The sequence below is a fragment of the Fukomys damarensis genome, unplaced genomic scaffold, assembly GCF_012274545.1.
Source record: "Fukomys damarensis isolate Sample0158 unplaced genomic scaffold, DMR_v1.0_HiC HiC_scaffold_16, whole genome shotgun sequence".
Taxonomy (NCBI): domain Eukaryota; kingdom Metazoa; phylum Chordata; class Mammalia; order Rodentia; family Bathyergidae; genus Fukomys; species Fukomys damarensis.
This window is the reverse complement of record NW_022900928.1, coordinates 56,423,824-56,442,564: the sequence shown is the minus strand read 5'-3', so window position 1 is coordinate 56,442,564 and position 18,741 is coordinate 56,423,824. Positions and strand designations below refer to the sequence as shown.

At 38.7% G+C, this 18,741-nt stretch overlaps 1 protein-coding gene across 1 annotated transcript in view; it reads right to left on the bottom strand.

The window, feature by feature from the left end:
- Cul5 (cullin 5) overlaps positions 1–3,006 on the bottom strand; it is a 60,958-nt gene extending 57,952 nt beyond the window's left edge. Inside the window, exon 1 of the mRNA XM_010610724.2 lies at positions 2,983–3,006. Coding sequence (XP_010609026.1) covers positions 2,983–3,006 — 24 coding nt within the window. The remainder of the gene's footprint in view (positions 1–2,982) is intronic.
- Positions 3,007–18,741: the final 15,735 nt, after the last annotated feature.

Sequence of the window (18,741 nt, the reverse complement as noted above, 5' to 3'; positions counted from 1 at the left end):
TTCAAACAAAACAGACAAACAAACAAAACTCTTTTTACTATGTTAACAATATGTCACAAAAGGTAAGAATTAAAACTGGATTTAGAAATGGAAGGCAACATGGGAGACGACAGTGACTTGAACTGAAATGGTAGCAATGGAGGTAAAAGATAGTGAGATATGTTTAGATTTTAGATATTTAAAAGATGGCACTAACAGGATTTCCTGGTAGTAAGCTTTTGGGATGTAAGAAAAAGGAGTGAAGTGTAACTTTAAAGGTTTTTGTCCAAGAAGTACAGCATCACCATCAACTAGAATGGGAAAGATGTAACATCTTAAGGAAACCTCAGAAGTTCAATTAAGATGTGCTACAATTAACATATCATGTAAAGATGCTGAATAGGTAGTTCATAAAACTTAAAAGGTTAGTCAGGAAATAATAATGTGGAAATCACCAGAATACAGATGATTTGAAAACACGTTACTGGTTGAGACAGAGGAGGGCAGGGAAAGAAAACTAACAAGGGGGGCCGAAAGAACAACGAGTGAGGTAGCAAGAAAATCAAGAATATGGCATTTAGGAAATCAAGTGAATAAAACATATCAGTAAAGAGATAGTGATCAACTTTAATAACTTCTCATTGATAAATTAAGATAACCACTGAAATAGCAATAAAAGCTTACATTCACATGGTTTCTCATGAGAAACCCAAAATATAAAAAAGAACAAAATAAAAAATAGGTAATAGGAAGTAAGGAGGGATTGGGAATGCAGCTCAGCAGCACAGTGCCTGCCTGGCAAGAGTGAGGCCTTAAATTCGATTCCTGGTACTCCCCTGCAAAGGTAGTAAGGAGATCTTTTTCGTATGGAAGGGGATCAGGAGATGGAGGGTGGGGAGGGAAAGGGATGAAAAAAGAATTTAAGGTGTGTTATGTACATGTACCAACTCCACCTGAGGAATGAAATAATTCCTCGAACATATACAATAAGAGTAAAAAAAATTTGTTTAAATGAAATAGCAATACGGAAATCACTAAGACTTTGTCAGTGTAAGCTTTTTTAAATAGTGTTAAGAATAAAAGCCAGAGTGAAGAAGAATTGTGAAAATGGGAAGAGAAAACTGGGGCGGGCATAAATTACTCTTAGTAACTTTTCCTGTATAAGGGAGCAAAGAAATGATATGGTAATTAATAGGATAAGAAGGGGGGGCAGAGGATTTAGCTCAGTGGTGCCTCACCTGCTTTGCAGGCTCAAGGCCCTGAGTTTAATCCCCGGTACCAAAAAGAGGGGGGATGAGTTGAAGGGGATGAGAAGAAACAGTATTTTTAGAGACAAACGTATTATTTTGTGCTGCTTAAAATATTCCAGCATTCAGGAAACTGAGGCAAGAAAAAAATTCAAGTTCAAGGTCAGCCTGAGCTACACAGCAAGTTTAAGGCGAATTTGGAATACAGTCAGACCCCGTCTCAAAAACCCAAAAAGAATATTCCAGAATATAAATGAGATATAATAATAGACATAATAAAAGGACACTGCAGGAGAATTTAAATTGCTGTGGGTAGTTGAGAAGTAAATGAAATCAAGTGCATAGTTACAGAAACAGTCTATATGCTAAAGGAGAGGCAACAGTATATAGATGCAGATGTTGGTATTAAGGCAGATATGTTTATGACTCTGAAAAGTTAATTTCTTGTTGCTTTGATTTCTCAAGATGCAGAAGAAGAGGTAGGAAAGATGATGCTCTAATTCTGAAAGAAAAGATGTGAATTATACATCTAATAAAATGAAAGAAGGGCTGGGGATTTAGCTCAGCGGTTCGGTGGCCTGCCTCGCAAGTGCAAGGATCCGAGTTCGATCCCTGGTACCAAAAAAAAAAAAAAAAAAAAAAAAAAGAAAAAAATGATTACAGACATGCAATATGATTGGGCTTGCTTATAGTTTACGGTCATGAATTTAAAGCAAAAATAGCATAGTTGTATATCTGAGAGTTTCCAAAAACATTCAGCTGCATAGGTACTGGCCAGAGTTAGGAAAGACAGATTTAACCAAAGTTGTAATTTCCCCAAGTGAATGAAACAAAAAAGGGGGAAAGGAATAAAAACTGTATTGAAAGAAAAAAAGTATATTGAAGGGAGTGATTATGACTGAAAAGAGAATTTATGCTTGGTAAGAGGATGAAAAAGAACATCAAGACAGTGACAGATAGAATTCTGCTTCCAATGATGAAAGCATAACAGCAAAAGCATTTCCCTTCCTGCCTAAACAACTAGAAAGCCAAAAGGCAAAGCAGGACAGTGATTCCTGAAAGAAGAAAAGCAAAAGAGATGAGCCCTATAAATGCCCAAACATACTGCTTGGAGAGAATGTCCAGGCTTCAGCGCACAAGAGGGGGACGGGAAGGGAGGGGAGGGAAGGGAAGGGAAGGGAAAGGAGGGGGGCACAAAAAGGGAGCTCTGGATATCAGCAGAAGGAACCCCTCAAGCCTTTGGCCGAATACTGACCTGTACATGTATATGAGAAAACTGAGACGGTGGGGGGGATTTTTAAAAGGAGACAATAATTACCAGTGTGGCTGCGGATGTAGCTCAGTGGTGCAGTGCCTGCCTGGCAAGTGTGAGGCCCTGAGTCCAATTCCCAGAACCAAAAATCACCATCATCATCATCATCATCACCAGTGTGCACAAAGAACTAGAATTAGTTTGTGTTCCCAATTGCCAGAATAAAAACACCCCTAAAATGCCAGAAATTGGGTAAAGTCCTCAGTAGTGCTGAAGCTACAGCAGGGCTGTGTACTTAGGATGCTAATTGTCCATCAAAGGTCCCTGTGTTAAAGGCCTGCTCCTCAGAGTGGCACTACTGGGAGACACTGTGGACCTTAAGATGGTAGGGCGTGTGACAGGTCCTTCGTCACTGGGTGGATAACCTTGAAAGGGACTGTGGGACCCCACACCCTTCAGCTGCCACCTCTCTTGCTTTCTAGCTCGGGAAGAAAGTGGTTTTACCATGTCCTGTGCTCTGATCACCATGCAACGCCCTCACCACAAGCCCAAAGCAGCAGTCAGTCATCTGATCATGGACTGCAACCTCCAAAGCTGTAAGCCAAAATCAATCCTTTCTTTTTTATTTTATTTTTTTGGTACCTGGGATCGAACTCAGGACCTCATGCTTGCCAGGCAAGCACTGCGTAACTGCGCTACATTCCTGGCCCCCAAAATAAATCCTTTCTAAATTCATTATTTCAGGTATTGTTACAATGATAGAAAACTAACCAAGACAGAAACCCAAAGTAACCCTCTTTTAAATATTATTCTGGATCTCTAACAAAACTTTAAAAATCAAACTGATTCCAAGTTACCAGAACTGGATTTTACCAAATCTGAAAACATCTTAAGGAAATTTTAAAAAACCCATCCCTAAACAAAAGATAGGTAGGTGTGGTGGTATGGGCCTATAATCCCAGCAGTCAGGAGGATTGCTGCTATTTTGAGGTCAGCCTGGACTACACAGTGAGATCCTGTTCGGAAAAAAACCCAAAATAAATAAAAATAGAAAGTAAGGAGGTAGATCTTTCTCAAAGGGGAAGGAGATCAAGAGATGGAAGGTGTGGGGAGGGAGAAGATGGAAAAAGAATGAAAAAAGAATGAATTAAGATGTTATAAAGCCTGGGATTTGGCTCAAGGTTCTGCACCCTGCCTCATAAGCGCAAGGGCCTGAGTTCGATCCCTGGTACCACAAAAATAAATACACAAACAAAAAGATGCTATATGCATGTAACAACTCCACACAAGGAATATAAACATTATGTATTATAAACATGTTCCAAAAAAAGGATGATTAAAATGTGTTATGTACATGTACTAATTACCCACAAGGAGCATTATGTACTACAAATATGCAATAATAAAAAATGAAAAAAAAATTAAAAACCAAGTGGGCATGGTGGCACACATTTGTAATTCCAGTACTCGGGAGGCTGAGGCAGGAGGATTGCCACAAGTTAAAGGCCAGCCTGAGTCTCATGGTGAGTTCAAGGCCAGCCTGGACTACATAACAAGACTCCTTTCAAAAACAAAACGAACAAAACAACAACAAAAACACCCAAATTAAAATGAGTATCAGGAACCTCTGGAAAGCATCAAATGATCTAACACAGGTAAAACTAGAATCTTGGAGTGTGTGTGATTGTGTGTGTGGGGGTGGTACTTGAAGGAAAAAAAAGGCAAAAATGTCTCCTAATTTGATGAAGACTATAAATACATAGCTCTAACGTATTAAACAATATAGAATGAGTGATTTGAAGACTCTAGTAATGAAACTGGATGAAATAAAGGCACTAAAAGGAATGAGAAAGAAAAAAAGAGGGTAATAAGAGTAGGATCCTTGAAGCTAAGATCATCAAATGGTAGAATTTAGCAAAAATTCCACCTTTATGCCAATCCCAAGTGTCAGAGAGAATATATCAAACTCTTATCCAGCTGGTTAAGGGTACACTAAATGGCCATTTTAGAATACTATTTAGCAATATCTAGGAAAGTTAAACATAAGCATACTATATGATTCAGCAGTTTCACTCCTAGATGTTACCCCACCCTTATCTTGAATTTCTCCTCCTTCCTAATCTTGTTTATCGTTGAGGACAGGAAGCCTGTAGCCCAGAGGTCAAATTCAGGTGAGCTGGCCAAAACTGGCAGATCTTACATGGCTGCTGCGGTACCCAGCAGACAACCTCCAATTTCTTTATAACGACATCTACATGTTCAATGACACCCTCCTTTCAAGGTCATGACACTGGACAACTGCCATAATGACAACCAGAAAGAACCATACAAGGAGCATTCTGTCCATTCCCAGAAAAGACAAAAATTACTTCCTTTCTATTAAGCCTTCCCTCCTCCTCATTTCTTTTACCCTATCAGTGTTGGTGAACCTTTTAGAGATTTCAGTGAAAACAATCAGCCCACTGCAGAACAAGTGCCATAGTTTGCTACTGCTACATCTCTATAATTTCTCAAACTTGAACAGCTTAAGAAGTTGGAGTTTCATATTTGCTGAGGCAAATTTGCTCATTAAACAGTCTGCTGTATTTTACCTTAAGAATAAAACAGAAGTTGTTTGTAAATTTATCTTCCACTTTTTTATTTTTCCACTTTTATTCTTGGCTAAATAAAAAAATGCAGGTTAAAAAAAAGATACTAGCCAAACATGATGGTACACTGTCCATAATCTCAGCATTTGGGAGTCTGAGGCATGAGGATCTTGAGTTCAAGACTAGCTTGAGGCTGGGTACGGTGATGTATACCTGTAATCTCACCACTCAGGAGACTGAGTCAAGAGGACTGCTGCAAATCTGAGGCCAGCCTGTTATATATAAGATGAGTCATTACAAAAGACCAAAAAAAAAAAAAAAAAAAAAAAAAGGGGGATACACACACACACACACACACACACACACTGTATTTATAGAAAAAGAAGAAGACAACATAAACCTTGTATTGGATTAGAATTGAAAAGATTGGGGTAAACTCATTGTTTCCGATAACAGAGATACAAAAATAAGTAGCGATGTAGGCTGGGCACAGTGGCTCACACTTTTTATGCCAGCACTTAAGAGGCTGAAGCAGGAGGATCACCCAGAGTTCCAGGCCAACCTAGGCTGCATAATGAGTTGAAGGCCAGCCTGAACTACATAGCAAGACCCTATCTCAAAACAAAACAAAAAAAACAGAAATATATATATGTGTGTCTATGTCCTTCCTCAGTTCACTAAGAGGGCCTGGAAGTATTAACACCCAATAGTGATGAAAACACCCGCATCTACAGGTTGGTTTTATAATACCAGACTCCACCAAACAAAAAAAGTCCTCAGAAAAAAATGCTAATTCCATTTGGGAGAGAGATGATCCTGCAAAATCTTTTATGCGCCAGAAAGTAGGAAAGCAGTCAATCTAAGCAGAATAAACAACAGTCACAAGTTTTGATGTATTTAATAAAGTAGTTCTTTGAAAGGGGGGAATAACTCACAGCTATTGACATGAATGTATTTACCTTATAGAAAGATTACTTATAAATTCACTGAGTGAAAATCTTAAAAAGATTTGAACAGGAAGTTGCTAAAATGAGTTCATATGGCCAATGAAGAAAACCCTAAACTAAGGCAATGAAATAGAAGAGTGTAGATATAAACTGTTCATAAAGTAGACTTTATAAGGACAGAATTATGACTTAGTTGCTTAAACAAGATATTTAAACTCTCTATGCTTTACCTACATCATCTATGTAAAATGGATTTTTTTTTGGTACCAGGGATCAAACTCAGGATCTTGCACTTGCAAGGTAGGCAGCAGCAATCTCCAGTCCGAATGTAAAACGGATTTAATAAAGTTAACTATTTAAAAGGGCTGCTGAAAGTATTTAGTAGTGAATGTAAAATGTTCCAAAAAGTGGCTGGCATAGACACTGTGAAAGTGTTGACTATGATTAGTATATATGAGTCCTCCAACTATAATTACTACTATTTCTAGTTCTTCTACAATAATATAATGTACTTGGTTATAATTAGATGTGAGAATAAGAGAAAGAAAGAACCCTGAAAATTACTTAACATATTAAGGCCTAGTCTCTCAAATGACAATAATCAACCTCTAACTCTCATATCTTCACAAAAGAAATCCAATTTATATAGTTTAGATCTTTCATGTAAATTATGAGGCAGCTACTTGAATCTGTACCTTCCCATATTATAAATAAGCCACTAGTGCTCTCAGTTATGTGATTTTTAAAGCCATATTCGCCAAACCCCTTTAACCAAAAAAACCCCACAAAACTACAGCATTTATTTGAATAGTGGAATTCTCACCATGTCCAGCCATGCTAGCCTTTGACAGGTGTTCCTCATCAGTGTACCCCTTGACTTTTCTCAGAATACAGACTGCTCAGCTTTCAGGATCCACTGCCACCTCAGAGTGGGCTTCCCCCCAAAAATCTAACAATGTCTTTCCTCTATTTCTCTCTACACATCCAGGGCCAAGGTTTTGAAGTGGTAGAAAAATGTTTTGATGTGGCTATGAGGCTGAAACTTAAAGTCAGACTAAACAAGACTTTCTTTTCAAAAAATGTTCAACTTAACTGTTTTTAGGTGTTTTCTTTTTTTTTTTCCCCTGCTATACTAGGGATTGAACCCAGAACCTCATGTATGCTAGTCAAGCGCTCCACTGCTAAGCTACACTGCCAGCCCAACAGGACTTAAAAAATAAAAAGAAAGAGAAAGCTATGGCTGAAATATTATCTGGCAGGGAAATAAAATACAATAGAACATAGTTAAAAACAATATATATGAAAAAAATTATTTTCTGCTCTAAATAAAATAGTATCCTCAACACTTCTGAACACTACTTGATTATACTATTTTCAACATAACTTTCACTTATAGCAAAATCTATGCAGTGTATTATTTAGTTCTTTAACGTTAGCATTTACCCATCAGAATACCAGCTCCAAAGACTAAGGACCTGATCCTGACATAGTCACCACTGTATCACTGACACTGAGAATAGTATCCAGTAGAGCAGATGCTCAGATATTTAGAGATTGAACAAACTCCAGCTACACAGATCAATTACTCTTGATCACCTGTACGTAATCCATATATTTTATCTGTTTTAATGTGAGTTGTATCCCGCTTTGTTTATAGAGCATATCAGGCATCTATTTACCTGCTATACCATGACAAGAGCCAGATATCTTTTTAGTCCTACAACTGTGCTGAGACCAAAGGCAAATAGCTAATAAAAAGGAAACCTGTCTGTCTTATCTCCCAATGCAAATTTATTTGATTTATTTATTTACTGTTGTTGTTGTTGTTGTTTTTGAGACAGGTTCTCACTATGTAATTGAGACTGACCTGGAACTCACTATATAGACCAGGCTGGTCTTGAACTCACAGTGATCCTCCTGCCTCAGCTTCCCGAGTGCTAGGATTACAGGCGCGTGCCACCATACCTGGCATTCCCAATGCATCTTTAATGGATAAATGCCTAATGAACTTTTTTGTTTTTTTAAAACAAGGTCTTACTATGTGGTTCAGAGTTCAGGCTGCTCTCAAACTCACAATGATCCTCCTACTTCAGCCTTCCTCCTGAGTAGTGGGATTACAAGTGTGTGCCACTATGCCCCACTCTAATGTACTCTTGATATTTTCTAGTACTCCAAACTTCCCCTTTTCTAATCCATTGATAAGTGATTGAGTCCCAATCCAAAATGTCACTGCAGTTTACTAGCTTTAATCAATATCCATCACCTCCAGAAAAGGGTAAATGAGTAAACATTTATTTTTACAGGTCATAGGAGATTCTCCCATTTGCATTTATCACACAGCTAATTTAGTCCACCATTACCATTCCTATTCCTACATGTTTTCTTATTCAAACATGTTTACCCCGCTAGGCTGTGAATATCATATTCAACTACCTCTCTAGGACATGGGAGGGAAAGCAGCCCTAAGGCTCAAGTCCTTCTTAGATGTCCGTCTCAAAATGGGAACTCCTATTAAACCAGTGAAAATCTGACAAGTTAGGTTCTTTTTTTTTTTCCAGCTTTAATTGAGTTTATTGGTACATTTTAGGGATACAGTACAGTTACATTCATTGTTGGGATCATGTACCTCTACATGACAAGTCTTGATTCTCATTTTTTCCCCTTACCACTGCCCTCCCTTCACCCCCTCCTCCCCTCCCCATCTACAAACACTTTATTTTCATCTTTTCATTCTCTCACATTTTTTTCTTTTCCCTTTTTACTCTTCCCCTACCCATCCCACCTTCCCTACACCTTTAGCTCCTTTCTTCCCATTTCTCAATGTCAGTAATATTATTAGAATCTTATGTATTGTTGCAGATTATTTACACCAGGGAAACTATTCGGTATTTACACATGTGGGACTTATTTATTTCACTTAGGAGTATATCTTCAATATGTATCCATTTTCCTATGAATGAATCAATTTTCTTGTTCTTTGTGGCTGAGTAATATTCCATTTTATAGAAAAACCACAACTTCTTTATCCAGTACAAGTTAGGTTCTTAATGAAGCTTTCACTTATGTTTAACTGACATATTAAAAATAATTATTTAGTTATTAACCACATTTCTTGCAAACATTGAAATCTTCCTATTACATCCATTTTCCTCACCAAGCTTGTCCCTGACTCAGTGAATTGCACTGGCTGTTTCCTCTTCTACGTGGATCTCATCCCTGCTCCCTTGTTGCAAAATGGTTGTGTCTCAAGCCTGGCATGGTGGCACATGCCTATAACCTCAGCACTCTGGAAGCTGAGCCAAAAGGACTGCTGCAAGTTCCCAGCCAGCCTGAACTAATAGTGAGTGAGACCTTGTTTCAAAAACAAACAAACAAAAAAAGTCCTTCCTCAAACAGCACCCCCTCAAAACTCTTCCCTGACCACCTTATCAAAAATAAGTCACTCCTTAGCTGAGTGTGGTGGTGCATTCCTGTAATCCCAGCACTCAGGAGGCTGAGGCAGGAGGATCTCCATGAGTTCGAGACCAGCCTGGGCTACATAATGAGTTCCAGGTCAGTCTCAACTACATAGTGAAACCCTGTCTCAAAAAACAAAAAAAAAACAGAAAAACAAACATAAAATAAGTCACTCCTTTACTTCCTTATTTCTCCTCAAGGTATTTATCATAATCTGACTTATACTGTCTATTTATCTGCTTATATGTATACTGTTTCTCTTTTCCACAAAAATGCAAGTTATATAAGGGTAGTTTGCCTAGTTCATCACTAATTAGAATTTATCTATTTTTTAAGAATTAAATGATGCTACATCACTATCTAATTAGAATTTATCTATTTTTTAAGAATTAAATGATGCTAAATTCTTGCTCAATGAATACATTTATTTTCCACAGATTTAATAACTCATTACAATTTCAATGAACAAACATGATGTCATTAACACAAATGGCCCTCATCCATGCTATCTCATAAGTAAGTTTTTGAATATATACAAAGGAGAAGTACGTAATAATTTATGAATAAGAGCCAAAAATAGGTTGAGGGTTAGACACTATCTCTCCTCATGCATTTTTTCAAACATTCCTCATTATCTGTAGAATTGTATTTCTAAACTACTTAAAGGCCTTTCACAATATGACTGTAACTTTTCTTTTACTCCTCTGTCCTACTGTTTCCCTGTTTTCCGAACTACTATGCCGCAAAAATTGCAAGTAGCACCATCCATACTGGATGCAACACCATATGAACTCCTGCTTATAAATGCAGCTTAACTCATCTAATCTGCATCCTTATCAAATTTTCTAAACATCCCACAAAAAGAGCACCCAGTCTTCAAAATCTGGCTCCAATTCTTTCTGCATAGAATTTCCCTTGCTTATTCCACCAGAAATTATTTCTTCAGTCTATGAGGGACCAGAGGGCAGCTGGTAACATATCTGAACACTGTACCTTTTAACTAAACCATTAGTATTAATCTTCTTCAGTATACAGCAAATTCCCCAAGAGGATGAATACTGTCTATACATATCTTTGTATTCTTCATGGTGTCTGGTAATAGGTAGCTAATAAAATATTTTAATGAATAAGTTCTACAAACACTCTGAATCACTGCTTCACAGTTCAGTTTTCTTTCTTCCCAAAGGATAAAAGTTTCCACTGAAAAAAGTTTTGTTCCACATTTCAGTTTAAAGTTTGGATTCTCCTGGAGTTTGGAGCACACCAGTTCCCTACTCTTTTTCTAGATTTCATTAGGAGAGACTGGGTTAGTTATCAGGGACGAGACCTCCAGCATGCTGCTAGTGAGCCACCAAGGAAGCAGCCAGGTAGAGGTATGTGAGAATGTAAGAGACACAGAGAGCTCAGGAGGGAGAAGACCCAGCTGGAACGATCTCAAAGGATTTCAACTATCAATTACCTTTGAGGCAGGACACTGACATGGTCAGAACTGTGTTTTGGTTTAGAGCTCAGATCAGCTCTAAGAGATAAAAATAGTAAAAATCATTGGAGTTTAGGCTGTCCCAGAAAATAAAGCACAAAGATAGAAAAGGACTGAAGACTAAATCCTGAGAAATAATTATATTGAGGGAAAGGGAGGGAGGCCAGTGAAAAACACAGGAGATTTGAGAGACAATACACCAAAGGAGAAAATAATGCCCCCCAAATCAAGAGAAGCCCAAAGTGGTGGTTCACACCTGTAATTCCAGCACTCAGAAGACAAAGGCAGGAGGGTCACCAGAGGTCAGCCTGGGCTACACACTGAGTTCAAGGCCAGCCTAAACTACATAGTGAGATTCTACTAAATAATAATAATAATTTTTTAAAAAGCTAAAGCAGAGAAAGTGTGCAATAATACCAAGAATAAGGATGAATCTTATGGAAGGAGAATCTCACGTGGCAATCAGAAGACTGTTAGAATTAAGACTTAATAGTTTTAACATAATTGGATAGGGTAAATTAAAGAAAAAGGTGAAGGCAGCAAATGGGAGCTGTTTTTCTAAGAACTGGGACAGTGAATAAAAAGGAAAAAAGGGCAAAAGTCTCAGACAGGAGAGTACAGGTAAAGTTTATACAAAGAGATACATGAACTTCTCTTATAGTACGTAAGTGAAAGGGAAAGTCAAAAGAAGAGGGAACCTGCCACCGGGTCCTGGGGGAAAATGAGGACTGTGGAACAGGTAGAAAAAGGCAATTTATGATGTGGGTTGAAAAAGAACATAATATAGGGAAAACTAGAAAAAGTTATGATATTGTTCAAGAGAATTGCAAGCACTCCAAATAGGTAGGTAATGTGATATAAATTAAGAGGGGTAAGGCTCAGCAAAACAATCTCTGAACAATTGTCTAAAGGATGATTAATAAACTGGCAATGCTGAAAATGAGCACTAAGGGACTAGATTATAACTGCAAAAGGAAAGGAACAAGCAGATTTATTTGTTACAAATAATCTAAAAGATGAAACAGCAAGATCAGATGCTACCAATGTCTTAGACATATTCTTTAAGAAAAAAGAAAGACAAAGTAGTAATATGTAAAAGGTTTTGGAGATCTAAACTCCTAAATAGCTGATAACTGTACATATCAAAATATACTACACAAATCTGTATATGCCCCCAAAATTTCCAAGCTCCAGCAATAGTCTGCTTGCTTTAAACAGAATACAAACACTAAAATCAAATTCCAATATTTTAAAAAAACTGTTTTAACTATATTAGGTTTAATGTTCAAATTTCACATCAAGAAATTTTGTTTTGTTTTGAGAGAGAGTCTCATTACGTAGTTCAGGCTCGTCTTGAACTTATTATGTACCTCATGCTACCCTCAAACTCAGAGCAATCCTCCTACCTTAGCCTCTAGAGGGCTGGGTTTATAGATGTGTGTCACCACATCTGGCTTCATGTCAAAAAAGTTTTCAATATTATCTTTCTAAGAATATTTTCTATTTCTCTAAACACTCTGTCATCCACAAATTCAAAGTTACTGTAAACAAAGAAAGTACATATACTTTCAGCAGGATACTAACGGCTTTTCTTTAGGATTGATTATGGTGTACTACCCAGCATTTTGCAGATATACTTATTTAACTAATAATGAATTAAATTCTAACAGTATTCTCATCTGGAACCACATTCTCCATTTTGAACAATGGAAATAATTTTGTCAAATATGCTCTAGTAAAACCTAACTGCACAATGCCAAAAGCCTTTAACAAATAAAGCCACTCTTCAGCCAGCCCTGTCTCTAATAGGACACCAACAGCCTTGAATTTAAATTATCCTATAAATCATATTATAGATCTACCCTGAAAAGCCCCCACTACATTTTGTCCAGAAGACTAACTTCAGTCTTCCTATTTTATTAGTACTTTTTTTTGTTTTGAGACAATGTCTTGTTATGCATTTCAAGCTGGCCTCAAACTCACAGTGATCCTCCTGCCTCTGCCTCCCAAGCGCTGGAATTACAAGGTGTGGGCTACCACGCCTAGCTCCTGGTTACTGTTTTTCCGCATAGCCCACCAGGTGAAAAAAGCTCAGGTACCAGAGACAAAGGTAAGGCCTAAGCTGGGCAAAATTTCTGTTTCTCTGCACAAGGTTTCTATTTCTTAGACTGGGAATGCAGGGAAATATTCTCAAGGTACAAGGGTGCTGTCTACTGCTTTTCTAGCTAAGGAAAATGGGGGGAAGGGAATGTAGGCTTTTTTCTTTCTAGCCACTCAAGTTCATTCCACAGGTCTGTCTTGTATGCCTGTGTGTTTAGTGTGTATTTTGCCAAATTAACCTGGTCTCCTCATATCTTAGTTTGTAAATGGCTTTTTCTTGGTTTGTGTTACATTTATTTAGTACCTTTTAAAAATTAACCTGGTCTCCACTTACCCCAGTTTTCTAAATGGCTTTTCTTCCTTGGTTTGAGATATATTTGTTTGCTATCATTTGGTGGGCAGGGGGCAAATTAACCTGGTCTCACTCCAGCTTTGGAAATGACTTTCTTCCCCTTGGTTTGGGAGTTGATATAATGCTACGATTAAGGGTGCCCCACCGTTGGTGGTTTTTTCTTATGTGATGTTGGGATTAATGGTGACATGCTGGGATTAAGGGTGCCCCATCTTTGCTGTGGGTGGCATCAATAAATAGGTATAGAGCCTGCATGGAGGCCTGTGACTAGATGTGGGCTTATGTCAACTGCCTCCATCTTTTTCTTTTTTAGTAACTGGCCTTACAAGCTAAAACTCCAATTTTGAAGAATAAGAAGGAGGAACCTTCTTTTGGATTCCTTTAATTGGCACAGTGGCTCTTGGCCCTTTTAAAATGCCCAAGGCCAGAACCAAAGCTAGCAACACCCTGCTTTTTGGTCCAAGAGCCTGCCTGAGGTCATCAGCACCTGGCTTTTGTGCTTCCCTATTTAAATCCAGATAAATTAAAAGACCTATGCCAGGTGCCTGAATAGAACAACATTTAAAATTTTAAAATCTAATTAAAATAACTGAGTAAATCTAAGAAATGGTTTCTGGTTAAGTGGAGTTATCAAGGGATTCAAAATACCAGCTAAGCCATCAAGGAGCTCAGAATAAATGCAAGTTGAACCATGAAGTGATTCAACTAAGTGGTCAAGGGACTTAGTTTAGGGAAGTTCTACCGCCTCTTCATGGGAGTTAAAGGACAAGGTAAGGCCAATAAGTAGCTTTGCCCCTTGTCCATAACTAGTTAGCAGGTCCAAATATGGAGACAAAAGTCCCCAGGGGACTTTCTTCCATGCTTAATGCCTGCATTGCTCGGACAGAGAAGTGTGTCTAGTCTGTGTTAGGGTTTCACAAGGGGACACTTTATAAAACCTCAGGTCTCTTCCTTATGTGTGGGATATCTCCTTAAAGAGTTCAGGTCTAGTCATCTCCTTCTCTTTACAGGTCCCAAAACAAACAGATGAGAAATCTATTGGATCTCTCAACCACATGGATTTCACCGACATCATCACTAAACCGTACTCTCAATGAAAGGCTTAGTCCTGACAATCCAGAAGAGGAGCAGCTTATCTATTATTGCAATAAGGTTTGGGTCCAATATGAACCAGGAGGTGATAAGAGATAGGTACAGGATGGTACTTTAAATTATGAAACTATTCTCCAGTTACAGCAGTTCTGCTTAAAACATAAAAGGTGGAATAAAATGTCTTAGGTTCAGGCTTTTGTAACTCTTTATTGCAGGAGAGGCTCAAAACTAAGAGGACAGCCCTGGTCTAGAATCCCCACTTGTCTCTCAAGGGGATGTGGGTCTCTGAGATATATAGATGTACAAGAGGCTAGGAACTTTTCAAATGAACAATGTGCTTTAAAAAGGGAAGGAAACAGCAACAACAAAAAAAGGGAAGGAAACTACATTGGAAAGGCTATTCTCCCTTGAACAGAATCAAACTGGGACTATTAATACTCAGCATGGACTAGAAATTATGTCTGACTGACTAGCTGCTCCAGGGCAACAGAGATGTGTTGAATCTTTCATAAATGTACTAATATAGACCCATCTTTCACAGAGGGAGAGGCACTGTCTGTGAGCCCGAGACATCAGACATAAGCTACAAAAATTTCAGATGAGCCCACAGACACCTACAGCCCAATTGTTGGACATGGCTTTTCCTATGTTCAACAATCAGGACCCAGAGGAGAGAGAGGCTAAGATTATAGCTACTACAATTGGTAATGCTTTAAACCCACCTAGGTCATCTAAGGAAAATCCCAGGGACAGCCAAAGAAAGAGTTCCTGTTTCAAGTGCAAGAGTGAACATTGAGCATGAGATTACACCAAGCCTCCACCTGGGCCCTGCTCCACCTGAGGCAGCTCATGTGCCTGACTCATGGCATTGGAGGTTTGACTGTCCTTGCTCCCAGAGAGGGGCTACACCAGCCAGAACCCTCATTTCCCACTCTAATGACTGATGAGGCCCAGGAGAGCCAGCAGTGACCCTGTCCTTGGACATCACCCTCTCCTCTGAGGAATCCTGGATAAACTCAGATCTGGTGGGTGAGCCAATTCAATTCTTATTGATACAGGGGCAGCTCATTCTGTTTTGTCTTCCTTCTCTGGAAATCTCTCCTCTAAGTCTATAGCCATAGTTAGGGTCAAGGGGATCTCTAGGCAGAGATTCTTTACATCTCTTCTGACGTGTCACTTTGAAGGCCAAATGTTTAACCATGAATTTCTAATTGTCCCACAGTGTCCTGCTCCCTTGGTAGGAAAAGATTTACTAGCAAAACTGGGGGCAATTCTCAAATTCCAGCTAAGACCAAAACAGATTTTACTTGTTAGGACTACACTACGTCTCCCTGACCAAATTAGCCAACAAGTGAATCCCTGCTGTATGGTATAATGGAATACTGGGTAGGGCAATTCTGCTATGCCAGTAGTATTATGACAAAAAACCACAGCCAATTTCCTAACCAAAAGCAGTATCCAATCAAAAAAGGGGCATGTAAAGGGCCTCCAGCCTCTCATAGACAAGTTACTACTGTCTAAAGAGCAATATCACCCACAGGAAAAAGCTCTGGAAGACCTGAAATTTCTCTTCAAAAAGCAAAACTACAGTGCCACTACAGGAAGTGTGAAAATCTGACCTGCTCCTCATATTTTGGCCACTAGTGAAGGTCAATGGTCATTAACTCTTCTCCTTGTTTCCTGGAAGGTTTTTCTTTCTTTAACTCAGCCAGTCAGCCATAGCACCCCAAGGAACTTGGAAAGCACATAACCCCCAAAGAATTATGGGGATTTATGTTTCTCAGGGGGAAATGAGAAAGATTAGGATGTGGCAAAGATGACCTGTTAATTACAGATATTGGTACATGTGCACAAAGCCCTGCACGTGGACTTGTGAGAACTCAAGCAGGTTTTCAATAGGATGTCCTAGATCTGACATCAGCTTGAGGTGTGGGATCCCAGAACTGCCTCTCAGAACCCATACGCAGAAGTTCTCCTGTGTTTCTTTGAGATTTAGACAGCATAAAAGGAGGGATGAGCCATGACGTTTGTTATCCTGGCTTTTCCTCACAATAGCCCACCCTTTTTTCTCCAGTGTGTTCACTTATTTTGTGTTTTTCCTTTTACTTAGCACAAGCTTGCTCTGCAGAGCCAGTTTCTCCCCAACTTTTCGTTTTTAACTTTCTCGAATAAACTTGGCTACTGCTTTGTGCTCATTTTGTTCAATTCTTCATTCAGGACAAGAACCTGGAATTCAACTACAGAGGAAGAAGTGAGCAACCCAGAGCCCATTAACATTTAGTTGGTGAGTCACTTTTAGAAACAGGCTACATGGTCACATTTAGACTACAGAGTAAGTTCAAGGCCAGCCCGAACTAGATAGCAAGACACTGTCTCAAAAAACCAAAAATAAATAAAAATTAAATTACACTGTATATATAATAACTCATGTAAATTCCGCTTTTTTCCATAGTCAGCATTTACTAATATAATTTTATTAAAAAATTTCCAATGTATTTGGCACCTGTCAAGTTTACACAAGAGTGACTGAGTTACTGTTTTTTCATTGCATTATCATCTTTATCAAAATTATAGTACATTTTTAACCCTTGTGATCTTTTTAAAGGCTTTTTCTATATATTTAGCCAGCTTTTTTCATTCTATAGGTATACACTGTAGATGTAAATAATCTCTATAAGGTAAACTAACTAGCACAGGACACTAAAGAAACTTTAGGCTTATATCTCCTCCAAAAAGTCCTTTGTGAGGTTTTGTGTGGAGAATACTGAACTTGCTCTTTTCAAACAGAATTTTGGAGAAGACCTTGCCTTATATTCAAGTAATCATATGAAAATGTCACAAAGAATTAGGAAACCAACTATTACTATACCTATTTTGGGTTTTTTGAGACAGAGTCTTGCTATGTATTAATTCAAAACTGGTCCTGAACTCAGAATGTAACTCCAGGCTAGCCTTGAACTCAGAGATCCTTCTGTATCAGCCTCTCAGGTGCTGGGATTACAGGCATGTGCCATCAAGCTTGGCTCCTCAATTTTGTGTGTGGTACTGGAGGCAGCACTTGGGAGGCTGAGGCAGGAATGAGGCCAGCCTGGGCTACACAGTATAGTGGAACTAGGCTGGCCTGAACTACAGTACATAGAGAGACCCTGTCTCAAACAAAACAAATACATATATAAGGGTTGGAGATGTAGGTCTCAGTGTGAAGTCCTCCATACAATCCCCAGGGGGGGGGGAACTGGGACAGTAGTTTTAATTACTTATTGCAAACTAATTACGTGTCAGGAATTGTTCCAAGCATTTTACATAAATTCACCAATCACAATAGTTCCTCAAAATAGGTGCTATTAATAATCTCATTTTACTGATAAGGAAAGTGGATCAAAGAAGTTAAGGTTAAAGTCACATAGCTCATAAGTAGATGGTGAAAATTCAGGGTTCTAGTTCTAGGCCCTTTTAAAAGATGCTTTATTCCTCAGTAAAATCTGGTCTTTAATTTATAGCACACACTCACTATAAGACAACTAATGTAAGTTGTTTAAAGAAGACGAGAGTGAGATTCCAGTATATTTTCACGTATTTTCTATTATCTATCCACACTGCTTGAAGACATAATGATGGGTCTAAGGGATAAGTAGTTCACCCTTTGTATTTATACTCCCAAAGGTAATCAACACCCTCACTTCAGTCAGTACTTGTAAGGTAAAAAGATTCCTACTATACCCACAAGGTTAGAACAAACTGCATCTTCCTCATTCTCCAAACTTTGTAAATTATGAGGGAAAAATCTGTACTTCTGGGCCTACAACTCCCTTGCGATATGAAAACTTTAAGTGTCTTCTTCGATAAGAACTTTTCCTACATCCTAAAACGCTGGTCGCCCTTCACTCATCATCTGGCAGTGTCCCATGGGACGGGCTGGGGTGGGGAGCAATTTCTTAAGGAAAAAAAGGGGGAATTACGAAGTCAGGAATGAGCAAAGAGGAGAGAAGGTGTAGCATACAGAAGAGGGAAAGGGGTGGAAGGGGAGGCACTGCTGTCTGACTCGCATTCCGTGTAGAGAACAGAAATTGAGCTGGGGTTCCAGTCATTGAAACACGTTGGGCATCATTTTCTTGAATTTTTCCTTTATACGACTTAGATTTCTCCCTTCAGGAGAAACAGACCCTCAGAGTAATAATGGCTTCATCAGTCGGGGCCGGAGCCTGTCCCTTGAAGGCGTCGCTCCCCGCCTGCCAAGGGCTTTTCTCG